This window comes from Symsagittifera roscoffensis, chromosome 7 (assembly GCF_963678635.1).
Source record: "Symsagittifera roscoffensis chromosome 7, txSymRosc1.1, whole genome shotgun sequence".
Taxonomy (NCBI): Eukaryota; Metazoa; Xenacoelomorpha; order Acoela; family Convolutidae; genus Symsagittifera; species Symsagittifera roscoffensis.
This window is the reverse complement of record NC_087068.1, coordinates 35863527-35875324: the sequence shown is the minus strand read 5'-3', so window position 1 is coordinate 35875324 and position 11798 is coordinate 35863527. Positions and strand designations below refer to the sequence as shown.

General features: G+C 33.4%; 1 protein-coding gene across 1 annotated transcript; it reads right to left on the bottom strand.

The window, feature by feature from the left end:
- On the bottom strand, positions 1–6605 carry LOC134852010 (uncharacterized). The gene is made up of 3 exons (XM_063868286.1): positions 6434–6605; positions 5611–5843; positions 1–326 (listed from the first exon to the last, which is right to left on the bottom strand). The coding sequence occupies exons 2-3, from the start codon at positions 5771–5773 to the stop codon at positions 1–3; spliced, it is 489 nt and encodes a 162-aa protein (XP_063724356.1). The 5' UTR covers positions 5774–5843; positions 6434–6605.
- Positions 6606–11798: the final 5193 nt, after the last annotated feature.

Genomic DNA, 11798 nt, shown 5'->3' with positions numbered 1-11798 from the left:
TTAAGAAATTACCGTATTTTTTTCCATCATCAAGAGGGAGTTTACTATTATTATCGTGTCTAGTGTGTAAAATGATGCTTCAAATGTAGTAAAAAAAAAGAGAGCCTCAAATCTAATTGACGCCTGTTTTCCTTTGTTCATGGCACTGCTGAAAACCTCGTTCGAAATCTGAACTGGACTCTTTCTTTCGGCTATCCTCCCAGGACCCCCTCCGGCACCCAGGTACCCCCTGTCTGGATCAGGACCCCCCTGTTTGGCCATGTTGTCTCGGAGGAAGTTCAGTTCTATCTCACATTTGCGCACGTCTTGCAAACACTTGGCCCGCTCTAAAACATTAATAGTGAGTATCATTAATTCTGGATTCATTTTTTTATAATCTATACAATGACATTTCAGTCCAAACTCAATCTTTTAGATCCCCAGCCCCCTCCAAATTTATTGGTGCAGGTGAAAATTGCATAAAAATTGGACTATTTGATAGAAAATGTTCTTTTGTAAACGGAAAAAAGAGTGTATGCTTTTCTTCAGAATGTTTTGTTCAATTTTGTTTGTTAGAAAACGATTAGTGTTAAATTTTATTTATGTTCAATTAATTTTTCATTAATTCTTCTCAGGATCTATCTGTTTCAAAGAAAATGAATTTTGTCAAATTGATTTCTGTTCAACTCGGTTACTAATCAGTAAATTAATCAATTCTTATTACAACATCATCAGTCCTTATTGGACAGTTACTACCAAATACTCTCTTTTAATCTGCAATTTATAATCATTGGTTCCTTTCATCAATTGGTCCATCAGAAGACCTCTCAACGTTGACCTCGTTTCCACTATCAGATTCTTTTTCAACGCTTCCGGCAAATCCGGGTTTTTCAGAATGTCCTCTTGACTAAGCGAGAAATAACGGTCGATCAGTTTGTTCGTATATTTTTGTTTGTCTTCAAACGTTTGAACAGTCGAGATGTATTTTCTGTAGTATGGACACGAAAAGGAAGTTATTTCACTTTTGGACTTCAATCGCTCGTCGCCGAAAGATTCTACGAATCTTTTGATTCGGTTTGGAATGTTTTCGGCTTTGAATACCATGACTGGACTAGTTAGTTTCATCGCATTTTGGACAGAAATATCTAAAGCTTGTACAGTTTGCAGAAAAGCTTCGTTGACTAAATTATAGATCAAAGTGTTCTTCGTTCTCTCATAGTCAAAAATTGGAAACAATATCAACGATCGTCCGTGTTTAGGCTCTAAACACTTGATCGCATTTTTGAGAATCTGTCCCAAAAAACGATTCGATCGCTCTGATGTTAAAACCAAATCATCGTCGGCTTCAAATTCAGTCGGATAGATGCCCCGGTAGAGTTTTTCCCGCATGGGTAGTTTTTGAGCAGTGTTTGCTGATATAATCAAGTCGTACTTGCGCCAATAGTAAGTTGATTCGAAGGAAAAGTAGTCGCCGTAAATGCCCGTAACTCGAACTTTTTGAGGCGTTGTTTCTTCAACTTCAGTGCTCAATGAAATATCATCGGAAATTGAATCGGTAACTTGGGCGTTCAACTTTAAGGCAAGATGTGTAATATCTGTATTTGTGTCTCCGATGATGATATCAGCATCTTTTTTGTTAGTTCTGCAGAAATTGGTAATTTTAGAAACAATTCTTTCTGTTTTGAGTTCCCCATGTTGGCTCAAACCAATTATAAGGATTGAAAAAGTGTTCAAATTTTGCAATTCAATCAAAATTTTCAGAAGACAACTCTCAAAAAATGCTTCTATTGAATCTTGTTTTAAGCCAGATCCCATATTTTACATCAACGGCATTTGTTTTGTTTGTGTTTTTGCGCTTTAATGCTACGAATTAGCCAATTGCAGGTGTCTTTTTTATTCAGATAGCGTCTTCTGATGAAAACACGTGAGAAAATACGGAATTATGTTTCCTCAATTCAACCTGAATAAGTAGCCAAAAGGTTAGCTGTATGGTTCAGTATCATTTAATTAAACTTGGCTTTTTTTTCAAATATGGCGTAAGAGGACAATTTTATCTCTTTTTGAATTATGTCCATACCTCTCCGGAAGAACCTTCAAAACTCACTAAAAATTAGACTAAATCAACTACAAGAAAAACATTTTTCAAAGAAGGTATCTTTGAAACTCGTGGAACTTTTACAGTAAAAAAGGCTGGCTTCGGTTAGTACAAAAAGTGTTTCCCAATAATATTCCTTTTTCTACATAATGTTTCAGTTTACAAATTGAGAAAGTATTTGAATTCAAGTGTTTTTTTTGCTTGGCTCAAATCAGATCGACCAGATCAGGAGAATCGATTCAAACCATTCAGCTAAACTTCGAATTGCAAAATGATTGTGCAATAATGTTAAGTCTTTCAAAAGAAATTGGCGCGTCTTGGACTAATTTACAATAAAAACCAAAAATATTTGAGATATTCACCTAATTCAAGAAAGTCAAGGTTTTTTCAACTTTCTAGCAAGTTGATTCGCGCCAAAAAAAGTTTGGAACTGGAGAATTCAAAATGTCCACATGACTTACCAATGATAGCAAACAGCATATATTAAAATAGTAATCATAATAGTAATTGTGGTTTCTGCCATTCGGAGAGGATCAATTAAAAGCTATCCAGCCTGTCTAAGCATATTCCGTTTTTCTTATTTCCCCACATTCAAGATTGAGGTATTTTGCGAGTCGCGGCTGTTTTTTGCGTCTTGAACTTTCACGTGGTACTATAGTGCAGTCGTATTCGGCCAGGTTGTGGTAGTCCTGAAGCTAGAAGTCAAGTGAGATATCGTCCTCGCACGCTACCATTGCCATGGCAGGGGATTGATTTCACAATAGTGAACGTCTTACCACTATGCTAAAGCCACTACGCTAAGATTTAGAAAAGTCTACGAGTTTTTAATCATATTCAAGAACAGGGGCGATATAGGAGGGAAGGGGAGCGGACGCCACTCTCCCTCTGCCCATCAGGGATTCGACCACCTCACCAAACAAAGGGTCCTAACTTTGGTATTTTTATATCATCCACTTTCCATTGTCTAAATTTATTTGTCTACTTTTAAAACGTTTTCGCCAATATACACTACTTTGAAGGGGAGCGCGCCCCAAAAAAAACGACAAATTTTAGAAATTTTGGCATTTGGCTTGTTTGGCCGTTTTTTCCAAATTTGCCAGCTGTAATAAAGATTTTGTCAAAATGAGGTCTTTATAGTAAATAAACGCGTTTTGTGCCTTAATTTTTTCAGTATATTGCTGACTTTACCATTTTTGCAACATTCTCACTCTGAACCAATTCTATAATTGTTTTTATATTCATGAAAAAAGTTTTAATGCATCTGTTGTGAATGCTCAGACGCTGAATATCTTTTTCCGAGTCTCGCGTCGGGCCACATATGATACAACACAAAATAACCTGGCAAATTAGCCGACATGAAATGAGACCAAAGCTGGGAGAGCGATTTTTTTTCAATGTCGAAAAAACTTGATATACAAACAGTTAATACATTTCTCTTCAATTGTCTTGACTGATATCCTTTTTGCGGAAAACACGCTATGTAAGGCCCTAACTAGCAGTAAACTAGCGTCAAAACAAAATATAAAAACCGTAATTATTTTTTCGGCAGGCGCCCGTCGAGTCAAATGTTACTCAATTTGAAATCTTTCAAGCCGACTATAATGGAAATGAAAAAACTGAAGTTAAACAAAATTGAAGTTGACAAATTTTTATCTTGCTTTGAAAACTGTGTTCAAAATATTTCTGCCAAAATCACTTCAAAACATGCAAAAACAACAAATAGGTCTTCCGGGATTTTTCACAAATGTTATTCGGAAATTAATAATAATTGCATAATCGACGCTCAATAAAAATTTTCGTCCAGAAAAAAGAACACGATAAAAAATGTTTGCTTGAATTAGTAGCGTACCAAGAAAACTTCTCAGCCCTGATTGCCGTGTTTTATCAAAGGTAGTAATTTACAATAGATATTTTTTACCGAAGATTTCTAAAACTGTTCTGAAGGCGCTTTTGGCTATGGGTACTAATTTTGAGGAGGGAGCGTGCGCCTTAAACGTGATTTTGGTTCAAACCAGCTAAAAAGCATTCAAAAACAAATTTTCATACCAAAAAAGTGGCCAAGTGAATTCCCCCCATTTGGGCTGGGGTTTGGGTCTGACCTAAAAGTAGATAAAATTTTTCAAAAATGGTTTAAATGGTTTGATTGCAAATTCGTTTTGCGCTTCAAAACATGAATAATATTTGTTTTTGGGTAAGTTTGAAAGCTGGTTTGATTTTGGTTCAAACCAGCTAAAAAGCATTCAAAAACAAATTTTCATACCAAAAAAGTGGCCAAGTGAATTCCCCCCATTTGGGTTGGGGTTTGGGTCTGACCTAAAAGTAGATAAAATTTTTCAAAAATGGTTTAAATGGTTTGATTGCAAAATTCGTTTTGCGCTTCAAAACATGAATAATATTTGTTTTTGGGTAAGTTTGAAAGTTTATTTCAGAAAATTTTTTTGTCAACAAAAATTTCTATTCAGAAAAAAACTAGTCAAATAAATTTGTTCCGATCATTGAAAATGGGGAGGAATTTCGTTATCGGTTGTTTTTATGGCTCTTTTCCAGTTTCCCCCCCTTTCAAATTCAAATTTGAAAAGTCTATTTAACGATGTCATAATGCAATGAAATTTGGCGTGGTGAACAAATCGACAATTCTGAACAGATTTGTTCTTCATACATTACAGCGTAACATTACGCATTTAGCCGTAATAACACGTAAAACAGAGATAAAACTCGGTATTTTGAAAGGGGGGGGGACTGGAAAAGAGCCGTTTTTATTTTTTTAAATTTTTTTCCACGCAAAATTAGTAACCAGAAATAATCATCGGAAAAATTTAACTGATATATCATAATAAATCTCTTTTAGTAGTAATTCAGATGACATTTAAAATTGTTCAAAAAATTGTCCCAGTGTCGAGAAAACTAGTTTGAAGTTTTTGAGATCTAATTTCAAGCAAATAACGCAATCGATAGAGTAACGCTCGTTATATGGAAATTTACTTTTAAGACTCTTAGAGTTAAAAACTTGATTTTACTATGAGGAAATTTAGTTTTGGATGTTTCATTTAGCGCTTATTTGACAACAAAAAAAATTTTTTTTTTCGTTTTTTTTTCATTATTTGGAGACATATGTTGTCGATTATTAATTTTGCGCAACTTTGTAGTTCTCAAATCACTACGCTAATATAAGAAAAAATATAAAATAATGTCTGTTTTTTTTAATGAATATGGTCGGAACATGCAGTGCCTTTTGCACAACAACTGGCTGTTTTTAATATAGTATAGAAACTGTATTATTAGACATTTTTTCGCAAACTTCTTCCTCTGTTTCAAAATTATATATCGATATTTTGTCAAAACTACAAAATAAAAACATGTTTAACCCTGGTTCTGAAAAACTAATACTGGTACTGGAAAAAAAATTAAAATGTAAGAGTTTTTTTTCATAGATTAAAAGCATGGAATTGTATGAGAAGCATTTTTTCTGTGGAGATCAACCCAGGGTAATTGACTGACCAGAGCCGCGAGGTCATTGCTTGTGTTGCTTGACTGACCTTTGAGGTACAGCTGCTGGTAGACTAGGTTGTCCCTGTCCACTTTGCCGTGCTTGTCTCTGAGCATGACCTGGGACTGTTTGTTCTTCTGGTCTGTCTTCGAGTCACTCTGCATCGCCTTCTTCATTACATCCAGAGCTGTCTTCTCACTCACTCCCGGCATGGTTGAATGATTCTTCTTTTTACTGGCAAAATGCTTTAAGACCAGCTAATTTGGTCCTTCTTCTTCAAGACTACGTAAACGGAAATGACAGTAAAACCTGCTAACTTTTCAGTTTTTTACAATAAAAAAAATTGAAGGGATGCGAATCAAAAGCAGCTACAGAAAAGCAGCAATTCCAAATGTTTTTGTCCAAAATAGTATTGCTCTTTGCAACTCTTCTGCCAAAATGGATAAAAGAAAAAGAGATCGACACAATAATTAGGAAAAGGGTGGTAGTTAATAGAAATTTGGAGAAAACTGAAGTAAATCGTTCTTTAAAGTCAAGATAAAATAAGGATTAAATACAATCAGTGATGTTAATTGGTTGAATACTGAATGCGTGCTCAGTTGATTATCTGTAAAAACATTTTTTTTTCACTGTTTCGCTCTTAAACAAGTACAATCAAGTCACTGCAATTTATTTTTTAATTTTACATATCAAAACCTCAAAAGTACTCTTGGACAGATGGTTGCTTTTCGAATAAATCTTCGGCTGGTTTTTAAAAAATACAATTTTCTCTATTTTCGTGATTTTTGTGATTTTTGACAACAGGTGACAAATTTGAACGTAAGCGCGGAGTCCTCGTAATAATACTTTTACTGCTCTTTTGCTATCTTTACTGTCATTTCAAATTATATCTACGTCTTTGCGACTTGTTTGTTTTGTTGCCGAGTTGTCATAAAGTAGTTGACTCCATTGTTTAACTGTGAAATTTAACAAGCTTGGCAGAGTTTGCGGCTTTTTTAATTGTAGTATTTTTTTACTTTACACCATTGTACCATAATTTGTACAGATCAAAATTAAACGTGTATGCTGTAAAAACATATGTTCAATCAATTGCTCACTTCAATTGTTCAACCTTTAGAGCATGGTCAAAGCGCATGGTCGACTGATAATTTGTAATACAGCCCTTTCACTCGTGATTCGAAATTTTCGCTTTTCAGTCTAATTTTGAGCGAGTAAAGCAAGCGAGAGGATATTTTTTTCTGATAGGCCAAAGCGTCTTTAAGTATGAAACGCTTAAATTACCACCAAAAAAAATCATTTTTGACTCCTCATTTAGCACTTTCTTGGCTAAAAAAAAATCTTTTTTTTTCAAAAAAAAAAAAAAATTTGGGCTAAAGCAAGAATTTTTGTCTTGTTTCTCTCATCGCACAAAAAACGACACAACTTGGAAAAATGGAAGTGTTTTGTTTGCTTAGCTTTTTAATGAATGTGGTCGGACCGCTTCTAGTCTCTGACGAGAGTTTCTTTATAAAAATATTTGAACAATATTACCGCTTCAATTTTTTAAACAGTTTTAGAGATATTTTTATGTCATTTCTCCAAAAAACTGTGCATTTTTTCCTCTTTATACGGCAAAAAACTGTTTGCAACGTAAATTATTCAAAATATTGTGATCCACCCGAAAAATATCAATTAAAATAGCAACCTAAATAAACAAAATCACATGTCATTAGAACGCTTTCACAATAAGTGATCAAGGTGGCTCGTACAATTTTTTCACAAGTAAACGGAATCTCCATAGCCTAGATCTCTAATAATAATGATGCACACTCATAAATTGATCAATGCAATCTAGAGCATGGTAAGTAATTATCTCGAAGCAAGTCCCGAGTGAACTGCATTCAGAAAAAAGGCGATAAATTTTGTGATGGAGTTCACTCGGGACTTGCTTCGAGATAATTACATACCATGTTCTAGATTGCATTGATCAATAAAATGTGGCAATAAAATTTGCAAATTGGCAATAAAATTTGTGATAAATCACTTATTCACTCCAACTGTTTAGTTTTGCGAGCCTTAGCACAGTTGAATGTTGAATGATCCATGAAAAATATATAAATTGGCAATGAAAATTGTCCGGAAAATTTTAAATGAAAAGATCGTAATTTTAATCAGAGCACTAGTATTCTAAGAAGTTAAAACAATCTGAAAATCTGAAAAAACACCAAAGTCTTAAATAAAACGGTGTTTATCTGCTATCATTTTTAAATTAAAATTGAGGTGTTTGAAAAATTCCTCTGTCGCTAACGAATAGCCATTATAACAAGCATTGCGGTAAGGCGTTAACTTTAAGATCGTCAGTCGTGCAATCGATCACTTGATCTCCAGCTTCAGGTCTACCACAGCTTGTCTGATTTCGGCTGCAATAGTGGTACCACGTAAAATTTCCAGACGTAGAAAAATGGCCTCGAGTCGAAAAGAAGAGATTCGCTCAACAACATGAATCTTGAAACTGGGAAAATACCAATGATATATGCTTAGACAGGCCTGATACCTTTTAATGGATCCAATTAATATTATTCTATTTATTTTGCGCTGAGCTAGCAAATTAATTACGCTCAGCAAATAGAAACCAGCACTAGCAGTGAACTTCATCCAATTAAGTCGGGAATGTAGAATAGAAGGGTTCCATTCCGTGTAAACATCCATTTTGTCAAAATGAGAAAAACCAAATTGTGTTGCAGACAGCCAATAAAAAAAAAGCTTTACCTGGGCAAACATCCAAAAATTTTCAAAAAGTAGAGCAAAGATCCGATTTTTTTTTTACTTTTTTATAGATGCTATGGTTGTCGAAAAAACGTGTTGCGAGCTTGCCAACAAAGGGTATGAGTTTATATGAAAAATAGATCCAGTTGTCACCGCAAAGTAGCGACGCCTGCCCACCTAAGACTTTAAATCAAGAGTCGGTTAAATTGGAGTTGGATAATTGAACTAGTTTATCTAGTTTTTTTTTAAATTTAACATCATAATTTTACATGATTTTTAAATGGGGTCGGATATTTGACAAAGCGGGGTCGGATATTTGACATAGCGGAGGTTTTCTAGAACATTTGTAACTTTATACTTGATACCGAAAGTAATTTAAAAGTGATATGAGCGGAATGTTTGAAAAATCAGATATTTGCATGTTTGCACTCAGAATAGAAACATTCCGCTCATATTGCTTTTAAATTACTATCTGAAAAATATTTTTTGAGTTTGGAGTGAAACTGGATTGTCTTTGTTAATTTTGAGTCCATTTTACAACCCATTATTGGTTGGTATGTCAAATTAAGATAGATAGCCAAAATTTCCAAAAACTTATTTTAGTTTTATTGTTTCGGTATCAAGTATAAAATTACAATTTTTCTAGAAAATTAATTTAGAAAAAATCGATTTTCAAAGAAATTAAATTGCCTTTTTTGACCCAGTTTTTTTTAAGGAGAAAAATAGAGTGCCTATGCTAGGATATTTTTCTCTTCTCGACAAAAACAAAAAATTTTTAGATGATAATGTTTTCTATAAAACTGATGTTTCCTCTGAATTTTTTTTTCCTCAGAATAAAAAAAATACCTGCAGTTTTTTGCAAAATTAAAATCTTGTTTGTAGTCAATTTTGAGATGCAAGAACAACCTATGCGCATTTTATGTTTACTTATCAACTTTGCAAAACTAACGCCATTGTTTGAGCAAAGCGAACTAATCAATCGAAAAATTGTTAACCAAACTCACTGGCCGCAATATAACCACCTGATCTGTATTTTAGTAGAATAGCAGTTTCAACAAATTTTGTGTTTACTTATTTGCAGTTTGCAATTTAAATAGCGTAGCATATATCTTAAATTTGCTCCTGGAAAATGAAAATCAAAATAAGTACCAAAAAACAAAGCTGCGCAAAAATAAAAAAGAACACTCGATTTTTTTCTCAATGGCAGTTGTGATGATTCATGGTCGATAATTTTTTGCTGCTGTAAAATAATTTTCACAATACAAGAGAAATGAGGAAATGTTTTTTTGAGCTTTGAGTTTTATGTCTCTCCTATGTGTTAAATTCCAATTTCCCTTCTAAACAACGCAAAACTGCTCATGATGAAAAACTAGTGAGCAGATAAAAACCCGTATCATTGAAAATACGAGTTTAAAAAACTGATTTTTGATTTTTTTTCAATTTTTAGAAAACTAGAACGGGTTTGGTAATTTTTAATTTAGAGCGTAGCTTTTATGGTTTTATTTTTTAATTATGTAGTTTTAGTTTTCTCTTGATCAACTTTTGAGCAATAAACGAAAGATCTCAGCTGAAAATTGTTCTGTTTTCAGTCCAATCGATCGATCGAATTGAAATTTTTGGTTTGTCATTTTTATGCCACAAGCATCTAAAAGTTTCTCAGTGTCAAAAATGATAGATATATATTTTTTAGAAGAACTGCCAAGATATGAACGGTAGGCTAAAAATACAGATTTCATTTTTTTGTTAGTTGTGATTTTTTATCTGTATTTGAACTTTATCACAGGTACTTGCACAGAAATCGGCTGTTTTTGTCTGTATCAATTATGAACTTAGAGCCTTGACATTTTCACTTTCATTTTTAGAGCAAAATTCATAAATGAAACAAAAACAGCCGATTTTTGTGTAGGTAGCTGAGATAATAGAAAGAAATTTAAATGAATGAATAAAAAATCACAATTGAAGAAAAAAGAAAATTTTAATTATTGTTATTTCACTGTCCATTTATCTGAAAAAAAAGCGATCAAGAATATGAAAAATTTGCCAACAATTAATTTAAATAGGCAAAAGTTGTAGGTAAAATTAATTTTGTCTGAAAATCGAAGATTCAGTCTGAATATCCACGATCGGAAAAAAAATAGATCATTTTCTTCTCGACACTGAGAGAACCTTTAGGTTGTTTTTAGAAACGCAAACACGATCAGTTGATAACAAATTTGACCACTTACGAGCTCGTAATGAGGTAATCAATGTGGGGGGGGGGGGAGGGGGGGGGGGCATCCACTTGTGAAATTATAACTGCGTGGTTTTGAAAATATTTTCAGGCAAAATTTTGCGTGAAAGAATTGTTATACGAATCTGTTCACTTTTTCATGATGATACATTTTATTGCAATTTCGAACAAAAGAAATCATTTTAAATGTATCTTATGTAAATAGAATTTTAAAAAATTTAGGTTGTTCAGAAAAAAAATGAGATCTAATGAAATCTTGTGGAACAACTTCTCCCACAACTCCATTGACTAAAATGGCAACCAAGAACTGTTCTGCTAAATCTGGTAATCATTTGTAAACTTGATGAAGGCAAAGCACAATTTACTTTGGCTCAAATCGAAACAGGAACTTTGAGTTGTAATGATTTTTAGTTCTCGCATCAGTTACTTATTTGTTTGTTTAATTTTTTCAAGGCTGATTTCGATTTCTTCTGAAACAAAGCTCGTTGTTTTCTGTAACTCACAACTTTTATGCAACTCAAAACTATTCTGCAATCGAAGAATTTTCTGCAACCCAACTTTGCTCTGCGACCCAAAGTTTTCTAGCAACTTCAAGTAATTTTAAGAGCTTACGGAGGACTTTGAAACTGAGTTCAACTGAATTGCCAAAAAAAACATCGACCCATCCGAGCCCAACCCGCATAATGTTTATTAACTTTTCAGAATAGCATAGTTGAAGTGTATAATCAAATCAGAACCCATTAGAAGCCTTGTTCTTCCTTCCATTCAAAATTCAATTGCCATAATGTCAAATTGTAGTCAGTTAATTATGCGTTGCTTGACATTATCCGGCATTAAAAGGTGTTTAATCATCGCAAGACTTAATTGAAAGTTGTTACTATTTCCTTTCTATCAGGGATTTGAATAAATTGAGTTAAATTTTAATTTTTCCCAAATAATTTTTCCTATTTCTAAGCCCGCTTAACCAGAGCAGCTCAGGAATTTCTGTTTTAATTTGGCAGCCGCTAAAATTTGAAAGTCAATCAGGGGATTATGTGTGATTACTTGCAGCAGTTTTGAAAACAGCAAAGCAATATTCGATAAATATTCTAAGTGATTCAAAAGTAACGTCAAACTATTCGAAAATTACTGATTTTAGGCAAACAATAAATATTTGTAAGCGTTTCTTCTTTTTTTTTCGTAAAACTCGAGAGCACCAAATCTTACAATAAACGACTGATAATTTTAAACCTACTTTTTATTATAAGTAACCTTAAAAAATA